This window comes from Syngnathus leptorhynchus, chromosome 17 (assembly GCF_054491065.1).
Source record: "Syngnathus leptorhynchus isolate UIUO chromosome 17, UIUO_Slep, whole genome shotgun sequence".
Taxonomy (NCBI): Eukaryota; Metazoa; Chordata; class Actinopteri; order Syngnathiformes; family Syngnathidae; genus Syngnathus; species Syngnathus leptorhynchus.
In genome coordinates, this window is record NC_141211.1 from 6473178 (window position 1) to 6490829 (window position 17652).

At 42.2% G+C, this 17652-nt stretch overlaps 3 protein-coding genes across 5 annotated transcripts; 2 read left to right on the forward strand and 1 right to left on the reverse strand.

Annotated features, from left to right (window-relative positions):
• Nucleotides 1–533: 533 nt before the first annotated feature.
• On the reverse strand, nucleotides 534–7060 carry aifm1 (apoptosis inducing factor mitochondrion associated 1). Of its 2 annotated transcripts, XM_085935885.1 has the most exons (22): nucleotides 6773–7060; nucleotides 6058–6188; nucleotides 5847–5964; nucleotides 5733–5756; nucleotides 5512–5622; nucleotides 4421–4492; nucleotides 4220–4291; nucleotides 4000–4071; nucleotides 3843–3911; nucleotides 3512–3639; nucleotides 3307–3437; nucleotides 3116–3206; nucleotides 2960–3044; nucleotides 2811–2887; nucleotides 2613–2721; nucleotides 2437–2544; nucleotides 2254–2342; nucleotides 2046–2186; nucleotides 1634–1776; nucleotides 1240–1364; nucleotides 977–1164; nucleotides 534–881 (listed from the first exon to the last, which is right to left on the reverse strand). In XM_085935885.1, exons 1-22 carry the CDS (start codon nucleotides 6858–6860, stop codon nucleotides 810–812), a joined length of 2244 nt encoding a protein of 747 aa, XP_085792011.1. In that variant the 5' UTR covers nucleotides 6861–7060; the 3' UTR covers nucleotides 534–809. The 2 variants fall into 2 exon arrangements, with proteins under 2 accessions (XP_085792011.1, XP_085792012.1); XM_085935886.1 differs by lacking the exons at nucleotides 3843–3911; nucleotides 4000–4071; nucleotides 4220–4291; nucleotides 4421–4492 and having other exon boundaries at nucleotides 6773–7056.
• Nucleotides 7061–8246: 1186 nt separating this feature from the next.
• gab3 (GRB2 associated binding protein 3) lies at nucleotides 8247–12974 on the forward strand. 2 transcript variants are annotated; one of them, XM_085935892.1, is made up of 9 exons: nucleotides 8247–8413; nucleotides 9700–10000; nucleotides 10235–10391; nucleotides 10472–10908; nucleotides 11023–11307; nucleotides 11486–11576; nucleotides 11795–11909; nucleotides 12209–12328; nucleotides 12412–12974. In XM_085935892.1, exons 1-9 carry the CDS (start codon nucleotides 8342–8344, stop codon nucleotides 12526–12528), a joined length of 1695 nt encoding a protein of 564 aa, XP_085792018.1. In that variant the 5' UTR covers nucleotides 8247–8341; the 3' UTR covers nucleotides 12529–12974. The 2 variants fall into 2 exon arrangements, with proteins under 2 accessions (XP_085792018.1, XP_085792019.1); XM_085935893.1 differs by having other exon boundaries at nucleotides 8250–8413; nucleotides 11795–11888; nucleotides 12412–12972.
• Nucleotides 12975–12986: 12 nt separating this feature from the next.
• LOC147043460 (APC membrane recruitment protein 1-like) lies at nucleotides 12987–17383 on the forward strand. The gene is made up of 2 exons (XM_085935883.1): nucleotides 12987–13347; nucleotides 13905–17383. Exon 2 carries the CDS (start codon nucleotides 14013–14015, stop codon nucleotides 16545–16547), a length of 2535 nt encoding a protein of 844 aa, XP_085792009.1. The 5' UTR covers nucleotides 12987–13347; nucleotides 13905–14012; the 3' UTR covers nucleotides 16548–17383.
• Nucleotides 17384–17652: the final 269 nt, after the last annotated feature.

The following is a 17652-nucleotide window of genomic DNA, read 5'->3' on the forward strand; positions in this document are numbered from 1 at the left end:
TTTTTATTTTATATATAAATGTTATCTCACATTTCTATTGATAACGGTGAATATCAGTGTTTTTCATCTCAAGCAGAGATATGAGATGGGGGTTTAAAAAAACAAACAAAAAAAGTAAATATAAATGTGGAAGCTCCGTCCGAAGATTCATCCACTTGTTCATGTAAAATGAATACGAGCCGGCCCGTTATTGCTGCACGTCTGCCTCGCTTGGCTTGGGACCCTTCAGTGTCAAATAGAATAAGAAATGTGTGTGATGAATAAACAGGGATGCATTACTAATAACAGAGGGGGAAAAAAAAAGACATTTCTGCATGCTTGAGCATTGTCACCTCCAGACAACATACTGTAAGTAGGTCAAGATGTCCAAAGTCTACGCTTGCAGCGGATTTGACTCTTACACATGCTGATTTGATTGTTTATGGATGGACACGAGACCAGGGTGGCTTTGCCTACGTCTCTTTGCCTCAACGATCCCTTGAGGTCAGCGCATCGCACATTAGTGCCGCGCGAGAATAAAGGGATAACTCCGATTTAAAAATAGATTTTTATTTCAGCCTTTCTCCCAAACAAGCAGCTGTTTTGTGACCATTACACTGTGACCAAGACTTGGCCAGAGAAAACGTTTGTACCAAGGCGTGACAGGTTTTTTCTGTTTTTTTTTTAAGGGCAGGAGTAGGGATTACGGACAAGAAATAGAAATTTCAGGTGTAGTATGAAAATAATTCAATGGAATCACAATTTACATAACTGATGGGATACTGCAAGTTCACAAAATGTCACTTCTTTTCTCACTGGTCTTTGTTGTCCTAATCTTCGTGGATGTTAAACAGTTTAGCCACCTCGTTTAGATCGGCGTGTTCCTCTCCATCCTTGATAATCTACAAAAACAAAAAGATGCTTTTGAATAAATCAATTCCACAGTCTTGGAATGACGTTTTTGTGTGTGTGTGTGTGTGTGTGGGGGACATCTGACCTTTCTTGCGATGGGCATTCGGTTGAAAACGTTCCACAGGATGATGCCCACCACCACTTTGTCTCGCAGGTAGAAAATGACTCCTTTGCCGTAGTCGTCTTTGTGCGTCTCAGCGGGAGCAGATGTGGAGGAAGCCACGGGGCTCGATGCCACGTCCTCAGTTTCGCTCTCTGAGCGGATACCGGTTCCTGCAGCACAATTTCAGAACACAAGTTAATCACTTGCTTCTCAACTAATATATTTGAACATATGATTGCTCATACCAGACTTCTCCGTGGCAGCTTTGGGTGTATCCTTGGCTGTGGCTTTGGCAAAGACCCCCACGGTGGGCAAACTGCTGTCCACAATCCCAATGGCCTCATATCCTACGTCAGGACCCAGGTCACTCCTATTACACAATATTTGGACACCGAGACTTAACAAATGTCTATCTAGGTGAAATCCACCCCCAAAAATGTTTTCGACCTATGCAACGCAGCCTCCTGATAGCAACTCCTGATGCTTTTAAGCCCTGAAACGGCATTTCAACTATTCAAAGAGTCATTTACACAATCTTATGCTCCTCTAGCGCATGCTAGTTCTAATCTTTTGAAACAACACAGTTATGGTGCAATCACCAGCTATCAGGAGCAGGGAATACCGTACAGTGGTACGTACCAGAACATCGACTGATGCCAGTAAGGCTTGTTGGCTCCTGTCATGTTCTCCCCCGCCAGTCGGCCGCTGACAACGGCGTGGTCGTGGTGCTCCACCCGTCTGCGGCCAAGCCTTATGTCGTAGAAACAAGCGGCATCTCCCGCCTGAATTAAGAAAGTGCAGAGAGCATGGTGGTGTTTTATTTTTTTGGGGGGGGTATCATGACGTGAATTCATCTCAAGAGGGCGCTAAAGTCACAAGCATAGGTTTGACATTCAAAGCTCATGGCTAATTCCTCAGTGTAATAATGGCGCCATTTATAATTTAAGCAATCATTTTTAGTTGACTCAAAAAAAAAAAAGACATTTGCACTGTTGTTAATAATTACTGACGAGTAGTTAAATGACCCAGTAGTTTTCAATGATTAACCTACCACCCAAATGTTGGACCGAGCTTGCAGCTCGGCATTGACACGATAGCCACCAAAGTCCGAGTCCACCTCCAGACCTGCCGACTTGGCAAGGTCAACGTTGGGTTCCAGGCCAACAGCTGCAACCACGTGATCTGTTTTTACCTATGATGTAAAACATGATTAAGTTTTTTTTTTTTTTTTAAACTGTCTGAATTTGCACTGGACTTACCAATCGACCATCCTTGAGTTTTATTTCTAACTGATCATCTTTGCATGTCACAGATTTGACGAGAGCTTCGGGGATGACTTTCACACCCTCTGGATAAAATAAATTTTTTTATTATTTCATGTTGAAAAAAAGTGCTTCCAGGAGTAGATTTAGAAGAAGCTACAAAGCAAAAGAGAAGCAAACCTGTTTTGACTTTTTCTGTCGTCCAGTTGCTGAGATACTCGGGTAAAACTTTGCCCATGTTGCCCTTCTCGGGGAACATCTGGATCACCTCCAGATCGGAATCCTGAGCTGAAATGGGACAAGTCACAATCAAGATGAATCAAGTGTTTTCTCCTCCATCATTATTTTGGTCTTACATCGTCTGCCGAGGGCACACGCCAGCTCGCTGCCCAAGAAGCCGCCTCCGATGACTGTGATGGACTTGATGTTTCTGGAGACTTTATCTAAAGTCCGGAAGTCATCAATCTGGAGTGGTGAAAATGTAGAACATTGTTGTTGCTTTGTTTTATGACTTTAGGTAGTGTCCTGACCTCTGGCGACCTCTATACACTGACCTTACGGAATAAAGTCGTCTTCTGCTTCACCTCCTCTCCTGCTCGGTCAATAACTTGCAAATTTCTCGGAATGCCGCCTTGGATAAAATGAAATTAGCTTTTACATAGCGCAAACAGTGGCTCAGAGGACATATGGTGGAGAGGCAAACCTGTGGCAATCAAGCACTTGTCGTATGAGATCTCAGTGTCGTCGTCTAGTTTTACTTTGTTTCCCCTCACATCCATGTGGACAACCTCGAATGACATTTTTTTTTGGTTAAAAATCAGATCAGCGCAATTTTCATCAAGTGAACTCCACAACCAACCTTTTTGCTTGCGAGAACTGCCACGCCACCATTTTCTGCAGTACTCAGTTCTTCTGGAGTAATGTAGAACGATGGTGGTTGAAAGTAAATACTGCAAAAAAAAAAATCAAGTACCGTCAATGTCATCTTTTAACTGTCGTGCAAGGTCTCAGTTCATTTTTCCTGGTGTGTACACAACTTGAGCGACATGCCTTCGTTCTTTTCCATTCCACTGCTTGAAACGTAGTGTTTCTGTCACAGTGGGGTCGTCAGAGAACCACAGCTCTTTGGACAAGGGCGGTCTCATGTACGGGAGGTCCGGCTCGTCCGTCACAATCAAAACCTGTTTGTAGACGCCGCGTTTTTAGTAACAAACAAAGGACAGGAAGCCGCTTTGAAGCAGAAAGTAAAACTCACGCGGGCTCCGGGGTCTCTGGCTCGAATGGAGCGGGCAGCGGCGAAGGAGGCCGTCCCACCACCAATCAGGAGGTAAGGGGCATGTGCGGGAAGTGAGGGTGAAGGCTCCTCAGTTTTGAGTCCTTCAGCTAGCAAGACAAAGAAAGAAAGAGTCAGAGAACGGTAGACGACCTGTTGCCGATAAACCTGTTAGGAGTGTAGAGAAATTAACCTGTGGACTGAGAAAAAGTTAGTCTGAAGAGAAAAAGGCAGAGAACCTATCATAAAAAAAAAAAAAATCAGAACCTCCCCTCCCATTTCTGCTCCCAACGTTGCTGGAATCAAATCTTACCACTCTCTGCCACCACTTCAGCCTGCGGCTCAGACGGCTCAGCTGCGGGGCTTTCAGCTTCTGCGGGTTCTGTCCGCAGTCAGTAGTTAGGACAAAATCAAAAAACATCGCAAGTGTATGTCACAGGTTTCCTTGCGCAGGACGCCGAGGCGCTTACCACTCTCCACAACAGGCGCCGGGGACGGCTCAGTTAGTTGGGCTGGGTCTGGCTCGGAAGGGGGCGGGGCTTCTGGTAGTATAGTGGTAGAATTAGTTATTAGCCTGTGACTGAGATTGGAGTTTTTTTGTTTTTTTTACTGTCTCAGTCAATACAGGCAACTCAATTGTTGGCACAGCCTCGTTCACAAATGGGATATGTTGAATCCTTGATGTCTTACCCTCCTCAACTGGCGACTCAGCGGGTGCTTCTGCTGCTGCTTCTTCTGGTGCTGCTTCTAACACAGGTTCGTCTGTTGTCGGGGCGATCCATAGCACCGATTTAGACACATTTTTTTTTTTTTACTGTATCAGTCAATGCAGCTCAATTGTTGGCACAGCCCTGTTCACAAATGGGATATGTTGAATCCTTGATGTCTTACCCTCTTCAACTAGCGACTCAGCGGGTGCTTCTACTGCTGCTTCTTCTGGTGCTGCTTCTAACACAGGCTCGTCTGTTGTCGGGGCGATCCATAGCACCAATTAAGACATAAGACTACTATTTCAAAGGGGTGATCACAAAGTTGCATGCATTTGCTCACCTAGATAAAATGAATACAAGAGCATGCCTCATCATCATAGCTGGAAGCTGAAGGGTTCAAGTTAATCTGTGTGTCATGGCACATTTTTTTACTAAGTTAAACATTTGGAGTTCCCTTTTAAACCAAATGCAGTGGTATTGCATTTGGAATTGCAACTTCCAGCCACGTCCAAAGATGATATGTTCAACATTGGAAACAAACACAACAAGAAAACGGTCAAACTATGACACAGAAAAGATGCAATTGATATCAGGATAGGAAAACCACGTGGACCCTGTTCACCAGGTGTACAAAGTCAGCGACTGCAACTAGGAAAGGTTAATACACTAGGTTCATTCAAATGCACTTATAAAAGGAAATGACTGGAAAGGTTAAGTGTGAGGAGGGAAAAGGCACAGATCACGAAATAAAATAATATGCATAAAAAAGGAATAAGTACTGCATGCAGTGTACCAGACTGAGTGTACAAGGCATTCATGGTACTCGTGTATAAAAGCGATATCCAAAAGTGAAGATAAAACTTCATTCAGGAATGCTGGCCAATATTTTTTTTCATGTATTTTATTTTCACATTATTGTCAGTGGTATACTAACACCATCCTTGCTGGCTAATGTTTCAATTGTTCAAATTTCAAAACAAAATTTCCCATCGCAAATAATGCAAATAAGTCAAATTGTCATCATTTAAGACAATTTATTACATTAACTCTTAAAGTAATTTTTAAAGAGATCGTTTTGGTTAAATTCCATTGAAATTGCATTACCCAAATTGACCACTTGGTGTCACAATATAGTATCACTAAAGAGCAATATGAGTTTATGGTGGAATGGAAATTCGATTTCAAAAATATTAGTCATATAAATATTAAATGAATCAAACCTTTTAGACACGAGACCACATTTCACATCAAATAGAAAAGTCAGCAAATAACCTTGGGGAAGTTCAGGCGCTTCACTCGAGGAGGCTGCTGTCTCAGCTTCAGGCGCGACAGGGCTCGGCTCTTCTGAGGAAGGTGTAGCTTGAGGTTCTGACTCCGGAACAGCTGCGAAACAAACAAATAGTACGTCTGTAGAACTTAACACAACCAGCTCTGCGCTCCATTTACAAACACAACGGTCACTTTTGAGTGTCAAATTAAACTTAAACACTCACGTTCTGTTTCAACGGTCTCTGCGGCTACAAAAAACAAGAGTGTAGTATAAATATTCTTGATTAGAAGTTTGGTTGCGACAACAATCAACAGCAGTAAAAATCAAATGTTCTAACCAGGAGTTTCTATCTGGACGCCGGTGGTTGCTTGTTGAGTGCTTCGATGTGATCGAGATGCAATTTCTGCAATTCGTTCTTCATATCTTTTCTGGTCGCCTTTAACAGTTCTGTACGCCTACAGAAACAGCAGACGTCCCATTAAAGCACCTCTACTGACAAACATTGCACAAATGTGCACAGCCATAACTGTGGAGGTGAGCTCACTCACGTATATTGCTCCACCAAGGCAGGTTGCTCCAACCAGGAGGACATACAGCTGATTTTCTCCACCACCTCCTACAGGCCCTGTCGCCATATGAGCCCCAGGTACATGTGCAGGTATTCCGGCATTATGCAAACCTGAAAAAAAAAAACTTGATCGGTTTTCACAAATGCCATCAAGTCTTTAAATCATAAGTATTTGGGGATAATGTGATTTATGAAAGACCGGTGTACAGTATTTGTGCTACAAGAGATACTCAGACCACAAAATTGAGCATCTGTATCAAAATTGGGCCTTTACAAAAATGATTAACCCATCATGAATATTCACAAGACCATATATATTCACAACAGTAGAAACAGTTGTCACGCCTCTGTACACTACAACCACAATAATAATGTTTTGTTGGATTACGGGATTAAATCTCAAATTGGCTCGTGTAATCAGTGACATTTTTAGTCAGGCATAACTCAGATTCTGAAAATATGAAATTGTATCAACTTCAGGCAATATCGCTGTTCGCTTGGTGGCTACTTTCGCTCTTTCCCGGTGAATTGAAGGTCATACATCGACCTAACATTTACCAGATTGGTTATCCAAATTGCAAAATGAACGAAATGAGAAGACATGACGCAATAACAAGTACCGTTAATCAAGTGGCCCAAATTATTGTGTGAGCAAAGAGAATAATGTAAGCAAATGTGTCAAGTTTTTTGCATACCTGTCCTCCTCACATTTTGCCGACACAGTGTTGACGAGGCTCTGGCAAGAGGAGCAAGCTTTCTCCACACGGTTCTACATTTGAGCATTGTTGCAACTTCCCTGTTATCAATTCCTTCGTCACTTGCCGACCTGTCAGGTAGGTGCACCAATGCTAATTAGTTAACCTAATCCTAACGCCGCTTGCTCAATTCTGCAACCAGCCGCGCTGCACAAGGCCAGAGACAGGTCATACGTTGCAGGAGAATCATGGGTAATTGTAAAGAGCTTCTAGCGCTCAAGAGGAACGCGACGAGGAAAGCTGATGACTAAAGATGGAGCCGTGACTTGCTAGGTTAAATATATGCCCACAAAGTTGGGAATTTAATTCATCCACCTTTTTATTTTTCATTATTAAAACCATAACAGAGAGACGATAAATGTTTTGTCAAAAATAGTTGAGCGCTGAGTGATCTTTGAGTTACACTCACAGACAGAATCTCTTCTTTGAAGATCTTTGGCGTAACGTCGTTAATATTAAGAAGTGTTTTGATTGGTCAAAACCAGCGCGACGTCCACTCTGAGCCAATGAGGTCGTAGTTTTCTTGTTGAGCGTCCGTCATGCCGCAACCCGCCCCGTGAGCGCTACTTCGCATGCGTGTAACGGCAGCCATATTTGAGCGGTAAACGTCTACATTGGAAGTAGGGATATGGTGGAGACTTCCTCACTGGGGTATCCTAGTGGTTGAAATATAAATACTATGATAATAATGGACTTACTTTTCTTATAAAAATGAAAAAATAAAATACAATCAAAAAAAAAACTGTTATAAAATAAATGTAAATAAACGTGAATTAAAATATAATGATACAGACAATATTGGATCAATTTTCATAAACGCTCAACATTACTCTTGGAATTATATACTTTAAAAACAGGTGTTATACTTATCTTTTTGGGGTACCACATGTGCTGTACAAGATATCCTGATATATACAAATACATTAGAAAACATGAAGAATGCAGATGCATGTGAAATGTTACAGTGGGTAGACAACATGGACAGCAAGAGATACAACTTACTATTGTGATTTTTATATTCAATAGCTATTTCCCCCCCAATTTCTTGAATTTTCCTGATATTTAACCTTCAGCAATGCCATGCAAAAGAACTCATTTGATGTCATACATACGCAAAGATATTCTAAAATGTCAGGTACAAGGAGAAAGCAAATGATGCATTCAGAATGAAGTCTTTCAACAGCAGGGTATCACATTTCTCTTTTTTTTTTTAGTACAACCTAACCATCTCCTCCTTCAGTTTTTACTTGAAAAGGTTCATCCCTTCTTGGTAACATAAACAGATGATTCTCTCACTCCCCTTCTCTCAGTCAGTGTAATCAGTTTTTTGACTTCCTCCTTTTGGAGTGGCTGGGCTGAATACCAGAACACAGGATATGCTTGCTCTCAGTTTCACAGCAACAACAGCAGCAGCAGCAGCAACAGCAGCAGCAGCAGCAACAGCAGCAGCAGCAACAGCAGCAGCAGCAGCTACAGCAGCAGCAAAGGACGACACGCTCTGCAGTCAAGATGAGTGCTGGGGATGTGGTCTGCACTGGCTGGCTCATTAAATCACCCCCGGAGAAGAAACTCAAGCGATTTGTGAGTAGATACACACACCGGACACTTGTTTTTGTCTTTTTGTCTCATACCACTGCAGCAGCTTAATAGTATAAATGCCACCCTGTGCTATTAAGGCTCCTGCTAGTGTGTGTGTGTGGGGGGGTATGATGTGTGAGCATGTGTGTGGCTACTATACCGTATATATTGTAATATGGATTTGAAACATGTCCATCTAGTCTCATATTTGCCATTCAAACTCTTTCTTGTTCTGATAACCACATGTAATGATGATACAAGCAATAAATGACATATTATGGCCAACAACTCATGTAACAAACAAAATCGAAACAGTACATCGCCTTGACCGGCATGCAGTTGTTGGGGTCATGTGATCTTGGGCTTAGCCACTCACTGCATGTTTTTTGGTGCAGGGGAGCCTGTGTATTGTGAAACATGGGAAGTCATGTCAGCCCCAACCAGACATCAGTCATGAGCAGCAAGCAGAAATAGTCCCGCTTTTTGATGGGCTGCTTGCACTTCCTCTGTGCAAAGAGGAGGAGGGAATTTCGTCAAAACAAATGCGGCTGAAGAGAAAAAGAAACTTATTGAAGGACAGCAGAGCAGTTCTGCTTGTGACAGATGACAGATTCCATACATGTTGATGAGTCCCATGTGCTTTATTCAAATATTCTAACCCACTATGAAAATATCTCTTATCTGGGTGGAATAGAATAAGGTGACACAAAGGAGTGGTAAGGAATGCTGTTCCTACCTTCTATGTTAAATTGTACATGGTTGACCTTTAGTTACAAATTGAATAAATTAGAAACACACCCATCATCAACATCATCATCATTAACTATAAATTGGGCAGTGTTGGTAGTAATTGTGGTTTGTCATAACACTTCCTGGCACCAACTGACATGCAAGAGCAGATAAGCAGATAACCCCAACACAAAGAAGAAAAAAAGTTCTTGTAAATGAAGCCGCAAAACCAAGTGTGAAGTTAAGTGTTAACATACGTGTAGATTTAGAACGCACATCAAATTCTTCTCAGTATTGTTTCCAATCAATCATCCATTCTGTAGAAGTCTGTTGTTCTGAAAACAGCAAACTTCCTCTTCTATGTGGGGGAATTTGAGTTAAAGGTTCCGCCTGGTGACCGTATCAAAAACAAATGTATTTTAAAGTTGCTAAGTAAGCTGTGATCTAGTTCCCATGACTGGTCATGACTAAAAAGGTGCTGATAGGGTTGCACTACTGTATTCGGAGACAATACAATGGAATTTTGTTCCCTAATCAGGTCTCACCTTCTCTCCTTGTAGGCATGGAGAAAACGTTGGTTTGTCCTACGAAGAGGTCGCATGAGCGGGAACCCCGATGTGCTGGAGTACTACCAAAGTAAAAGTTCCAAAAAGCCAATCCGTATCATTGACCTGAAAGAGTGCAAGGTGGAAATGCTGAACGGACAACTGGGGATAAAACGTGACTTCCAAGAAAAGCATCTCTTCGTGGTGAAGACCTCTGTTCGTATGTTCTACTTGGTGGCCAAGACTGAAGAGGAGATGAACGTTTGGATCAGTAGCATCAGTCACATTTGTCAGTTTGGCAACCATGAGGAAGGAGGTGAAGTACATTCGAAATAATTGTAGCTCTTAAGCCTGTCCGACAATAAAAAGGGATAAGAAAAAAAAAGAAAGAGAGTGCTGACCATTATTATATAATGTAAAAAATTCCAATGCTCTTGAAAAATCTGATTTTTTTTTTTTTGCTTGAGTTGCACCATTTTGCCTTTTGGTGTCACTCTTGTCACCTTTGTGCTAGTACATTCTCAGTGCCACTTTTTTTTTTTGTCAACAGGGAGCTCTGAAGAAGGATTTCCTCACACCCCAGCATCACTTCAGCCGTTAAGTGACAATTCCGACCGGGTGTCTCTATCAAGTCAACAGGGCTCCAGTCACCCACCCGATTATCTTGTCTTGTCCCAATGCGGAACAGGAAGTGGAAGCACTTGCAGGCATGTCAAATTTCCCCCAAAAAGATGAATGAAGTTCAGATTTTGCATTGCCATTGATTTTGACAATCTTATATCCGCAGACATAACAGCTTTTCAAATTCTGAGACTTCTTTGGAGCAGAAATCGACAGAAGATGTTTTCAAGGACATTGTGCCGTCGCCTCCCTGCAGTGGCTCGTCATCTTTTCACTGCATTTCTCAATTCCGCCTCAGTCCATCTCCCTTCATGAGCAACCCTCCTCTGAGCGCGCCATGCACAGCCCTAGCGCCACCTTCCTCCTCATCTCCACTCCATCTCTGCGCTATGAGCGTCTTCCAGTTTGATCAACCATACTCCCGTGCGTCATTTGAGGCCGCCAAGGACAAGCAAACACCTCCTCCGCTGCCACCTAAGCCCAACCATCTGCCCGATGAAGGCATTCGCAGGCCGAGGGCAATGAGTGCACGGCATTGCCCAAAACACGTTGCGCCGCTTTTCCGACGGACATCTTTGTCAAGCCTGGACCATTTCACAATTGGTATGTTTTGATAGGAGAGTCCGATTAAAAGTCATCTTAGGCTAAGATTCAAACTGATGTGGCTAAATGGGGAAATAATGTGCCTATAGCATTTTTTTTTTTTTTTTTTACCAGATGCTGACAGCAGATCAACAGGAAACAGATGGCAGACTCTGAATGTGGTAAGACAATCATGGCACAACCAAAGCCAGCAAGACGAGTCCTACGTCGCCATGGTTTCCACACCATCACGTGTCAGCGTTGTTGAAGGTGATGCTTACATTCCCATGAGCCCCATCAGCGTGCCCGATACAAACAAAAAAGTCAAGGCCACCAAGACTCTCAGCTCCCTCGTGTGCCAACCGGGAGAATTTGCACCTCCTCCGATCCACCGTCATCTCAAACCTTGTTTAAGGAGAGGTGAGCGTGACCGTGCTTGGACCGAATGTTTTGAATCGTGCGCATAAGACACTGCAGACATTTGAGAGTTGTCTTGGTAGCGCTTTGCTAAAAATAGATCATTGTAAATGCAAAATTCAGAACTCTGTTTGCATTTCAGACCATGTTTATGACCTTGTTGTCCTATCTGGATTCACAGCTCGACCGCCACCTCTTGATTTGAGAGGCCTCTCTACAATCACTGAATGTCCCGCTCATCATCCTTTCAGCAGAACAAAGACTGATTCGTGGTGAGACTGATTGGAACTTGCATTTTCACGGTTATTGATGCATCTTGTGCCATTTGTGAACATAGCTGTTGAAATTGTGATCCGTTTTTTTTTTTTTAGAACTAGCATTGTTTTAACACAAGATATAGTCAATATTTTTTATATGGATTTATTTTTATGTTTTTTTTTATATATTATTATATATTTTTTGTATTTATTTCAAAAATTTTTTGCTGTAGTTTCAGCTTTTCTGGAACGTGTTTATCTTATAAAGGAAGCTTTGAGAACGGGGACAATTCAAGAGATGAAGAAGATGCAAAATGGGCCACAATGGTAAAATATGAATCAAAACGTGTAGGTTGCACAATTTTAACATAATTATAATTCTAAAAATCTCCAACTATCAAATTCAGTGTCTTAAAGGCTTGCAAAGGAAAACAAAAACAAAAAGAGGACAACAATTTCAAAACTAATTTGCCTAAATTGGCTGACTAGAAAAATATTTTAGGGATGGTATTGGATAAAATTGTGCATATCCCGAGAAATCACATGAATCCCACCATTTATGCTTTGTCATTTTTTCTTGTGTAACAGATTTTTTTTTTAACATACCATGAACTTGGAACATTTCTCAGCTATTTTTCTGACAGCAGGAGTCAAGACAACGCTTCTCCCTCAACGTCGAAGGAGTTGTTCAACCTTGGGCAAGAAGATCCAACCTTGACTATTTATCATTGGATTTCAATTCGGCTTCTCCTTCTCCTGTACAGAAGGTACAATGACGCAAGCGTAATAGCGTGACTCAACATGACCTTAGTTTTGATCTTCACCTCCTCCTCCTCATGTGTCTCCACAGAAGCCTCTTCTTTCTGATGAACATCGGGTAGATTACGTGCAGGTTGATGAGAAGAAGACTCAGGCACTACAAAACACCAAGATGGAATGGATAGATGTGCGACAGTCTAAAACATAAGTCGAGAAAGTCACAATGAAAAATATCAGCACATTTGGTTGGTTTGAAAGAAAAAAAACTTCAGCATCTTCAACTTGCACTGGAGGGGAAAAAAATGAAAGCAAATCTGTTTTATTAGTTCTCATTGATTTGAAATGTAGCGTAATAGTTTTGCATTTCTTTGTGAAGGACCAAACCACACCACAGCAATTCTGCTCATAAATATTCATAACTGCTTATTTAACCTGCATTGATAATGACACAACGTTAAAAAAATGTGACAAGTAAATTATTCTTTTTTTTTTCTCCTCACTGTGATTATTTTGTAAGTTATTAAAAGGATGAAAACGTGTACGATGTGCGGAGACGTTTGTGTTCAATATACTTCACAGTTTTGCGCGGGCGTGTGTATGTGTTGGTTATAACAGTATAATAAGCAGAGGTTCACATGTTGCGTCACAAACATGCGCCGTAAGGACTACGCGAACTGTTGTGCAGGTTTTGGCATCTCTGCAGAACGTCTCATGTGAAATCAGCACGCAATAACCTGATTAATCACAACAACGACACCTCCCCTGCTTATTTGCACGATATTTCTCCCAATATGCTGGATTGCCGTCACCTATCGTGAGACACCGTGCGGTCACGAACTGTGGAATTTACACACTGGTGACGGATTTTCTGTTAGCAAGCAGCAGCTGCTAGCGAAAGCAACAAATCGTGCAAGCTTGCAATCTCGGTTGAAAACGAACGTTTGATGTGAGGAATTAAGATAAAGTTAGTGATGCCAGAGATGTTGCGTTGGGGTACGTGATTGGGGGAGATTTTGGTTTGAAGCTGGTAAGTGTGTTTACTATGCAATTACAATACATATTTGATGTACTGTATAGTTCGTCTTTCCATAAACGTCAATATAGAATTGACGATGCGATTTAAGTCAGCACATCTTTGCATTATGTTTAGATATAGTAGGTTTGTGCATAATCGTGTATTTTAGCCAAGCCTGCGTCGAATATGATGACTTCAACTGCTACGTCGTTATAGCCTGTTGCATTAGAAACGTATTTTGGTTTGTTTGAAATCGTCTTTTATGTTCTCTCATTATCAATGTTGTACCTTGTTTTAGTTTTATTTGCAGTTGAACCTGTGCAGCACATTTATGTCTATGTAGCACATTTATTATTATTATTATTATTTACTTCGATATTATCCCAAATAGGACACTGTTCAGTGAAACGAAAAGCAGACACCATTCATAGCCAGATAATTGACTTTTGCCTATTTTCAGATTTTATCAGAGTTTTTTTTAAGTATTTTATTTTTGGGGAGAGGTGTAATATTTTTGGTTGTTTAATGGACAAAACAGCAAAGTAATGGTAACAAATTTTTCATTGCAGGACTCCTGATGGATAGATGAAGAAGCAAAAAGAGTGAACCACACTGCTGTGTGTCAACAATCAGCTGAAACAACGTCCCAAAAAAAAAGGCATGTAAACAAGCTAGCCATGGCTTCTCGCGACGCTGACAGGATCCCAAGTGACACCGGGGACTTGGAGAGTATTTCGGAATCACTCTCTAAGTGCGGCCCTCCTGACATTACAGAGGAGCATCTTCCAGATAAAGCAACTTCGACAGTGAAAGCTCAAAAATCTGGGAGATTTAGGACTGCGCTTTCATTCTTTGGAGTTCGCAAAAGCATGTGTCTCTTACCAAGCTTTTTTGGCGGGAGGAGTAAAAACCAGAACAAGAAGGGAATTTACAAAAGCAAAACTCATGATGGGCTAAGCCAAATAAGTCATAATGACAACCTGAGAGGTGACTCCGCCTCCACTGGCGATTTCGAGTACTGTAGTAGTGACTGTCCTGAAGCTCTTCATAGCAATGAATGTTGTTTCCCCAGTGAACAGAAATCGCAGTCGCTCACTAGACAGAAACGGGGTTTGAAAAGTTTTTTTAGTAGTTTTAAACATCACAAAAACCATCGAAATGATAGTTTGGTTAAAACGGAGCTGACTGCAATGTCTCCTCCTCAGTCTCCTGTCCAGAACAACCCCGATGTCACACAGTGCCTGGAATCTGAACCGGACGTGCCTGATTTGACAAATTCCATGTGTGCTACTTCACTGGTACCCGAATGTAATGACACACAAGTCGTAATCTTAGAGAAAAGTTCCGACCAAGAAAGCGCAACAATTGAGTGCGGTAATCAGTCGTGCGTTGATCAAATAGATGAAATCAATTTGATGGCTGTGGTTTCCAGTGAATACAAAGAAAATGCTAGCGAGCCTTGTCTGTCACTTGAGATGATGCCCGAGCCGACGTTGAAGTCCGAAACACCCGCCGGCTCATCCGATCAACTCAATCTGATTTACAGTGAGGTCGCCTCGCTTAAGAGCTTCGATTCACTCACCGGTTGCGGAGACATCATTGCCGATCAAGAGGTTGACAGCATCACAGATGCTCCTGTTACCGGAGAAAGAAATAGAAACGGAGGGAAACGGACCTCCTGCTTTCTCACCTACCAAGGTGGTGGTGAAGAAATGGCCTCCCCTGAAGATTTAGACGAACAGTGTCTTCATGATTTCTGGGAAACCAACGCATCCGAGGAACTTCACTGTCCTTGCAACCGGGACCGCATGACTCCGACTGCTAGCACGTCGTCCTCGCACAATATGGACTTAGCGGACAGTAACGGCGCACAGCAAGCTAGCACCATCAACACTTCAGCTGATGTGTTGACACCTCAAAGTGAGCATCAAGAGTCAGTTCCTAATAGTGATGAGGGCTACTACGATTCAACTACCCCGGGTCCAGATGAAGGACAGGACCGGACAGACCGACTAAGGCAGAATAACACATTACCCAGGGACAGTTACAGCGGCGATGCCCTCTATGAACTGTTTGCGACTGACGAGAGTCTCATCAGTCCTCACAGCGAAAGTAAAACTAGACTGCCGACTTCCGTGAATGTCGACTGTAAGACGAGGTACGTGTCAATGACATCTGACCCAGATTTGAAAACATCCAAAGAGCACCATCCAGAAGAAAACAAACCCGATAGTTGCCAAACTGTTTGTTTCTCCCAAGCGCTGGTAGACTACGAGAAAAGCTCTCAGATGTTATGCGAGTTGCACAACGCAAACGTGGACGTCTTGGAGACCAGCAGCGCCTTCACCCCAAACATGGAGGCCTTACCGACCATCGTCACGTTCGATGTGGTGGACGCGCATAACGAGGGGGAATATGAGGAGCAGATTCACATGGAACTGGAGGAGGACATTTCATCACCCTATCAGGACTTTGAAGACAGCTACCTCCAAAAAGATGCTTTTGCCGAATGTGACTATCAAATGTTAGATCTGTACGAGCAGAGTCTGATCAGCAGCACGTGGGCCATCGCCAGTCTCCCACGACACCTTGGCCTTACAAGACTAAGCCAGTCCATGTCTAATCCCTTGTCCCTAGACAGGAGGAGTCGGTCTCTGGACACGGAAAGCCTTCAGTTGCAGATGCCCGCCGCGTACAGAGAAAGCAGAGCTGCTAACATTTCCCGTCCTCAATCTGAAAGAGATCCAGAGAGTGATCCTCTGGCTTATTATAAAAAGAATGGACTCACGTCAGAGGTTCGAGACGGCGCTACGTCCTTACCGTGGCAAAGTCGCTCAGAAATGGCTTTAAGCCTTTCTTTGCGCCATGACGACGGAACACATACAGTTGAGAAACAGAACACTTTTTCCGATTCATTCAGCAGGGGCTTACCCGACAACGAAGGCCACTTTCACTCTGACGTGACAACGTCCGATGACGGAACGTCACGAGACGCAGAGCTTTACAGTCGGCCGTGCCACCTCCCCTTGCAAACGTATTGTTTACCTCATAGCACCTTTGGTTATTCAGGAATGGATACCGGTGTGGATCCGTTACGCAAAGCCGCTGCTGATTTGCACTCCTATATGCAGTTTAGTCAAAGCAGACTGACGGCAGCCAGTAGGGAAAGAATAGCTAACGTGCTAACGGAAGACCCGCCCGCAACAAAATGACCCTGAAATTGAAAAGTTCTCAATAATAACGTGCCATCGATTGCTGTGTTTGTTACTTTTAGTGATGACTACTTACTTGAACAATTCATTTGAAACGTGCCGCATAAAAAAAAAAAATTAAACACAGTCATGCTGAATTGAGAAAGCTAAATTGTTAATGGTTTCATTGGAGGAATGAATGCTGGTGTTTTGGTATTACCAAGTATGTTTTACAACAAAACAATCTCATGTATCGCCAGGTTTCATCTATGTTACTCTGAAGGCTTCTCATCAGCCTGGTTTGCATTTAACACCAGTTGCCTCTTAAATTGTTTACTTGATTCTACCGTGTGTTTTTTTGGGGGCTCATCTCATTTAAGGGTGAAGAGGCTTTTAGTCGTTTTAATTTAGTCATTTTGGTGGAGAGTACGGAAGGTTAGTTTAGATTGTGTTGAAAAAGCAAAGATGGAGTCATATAGTTCTTGCACATTCAACTACTGTTAGTGTAGATAGTAAAGTAGGATGAAGCTGGGTTATTTGTGTTAACACATGAGTGGAATATTGCTTGACTGCCCGTTTGGTGCAAAAAGCAGAATACTGGCACAATTTATGCAAATGATTGCATTAGAATCAAGGAATGTGGTTTGAATAGAAAGCCCTGCCTCACTTTCATATCGTTTTTTTTTCATGCTTCTTTGGTTGGATGACAAATGTCATGGAATGTTTTGTATTTATATTCTCAGCTGTTTGTACCTTGTAAGAAAATGTTGTCAAAATTTGTCTTCTGTCTTATCTGTTATTTTGAAACAAAATGTTTTGTCAATGTGAACACTGCCTTAAAATAAACAAACAAACAAAAACTTACAGCATTTGCATTTTCCCGTTTCGGTATTTTTCCGTCTATTGTCCCACTCATCTTTTTCTTAAGTGTATTCTTGACTCGAAGAGTGATTCAAGTTTAAAGAATGAAATCCACATCACTAAAGCTAGTTATCCCTAAATCTAGCTTTGACTTCATTTTGTTACAAATGAACTCATCTGAATAATGAGAAACTGTAGTGCAGTTACATAGAGATGCCAAAAGAGGGTGGCAAAATACTCATTTTGTCCTAATGAAGTTCCTCAA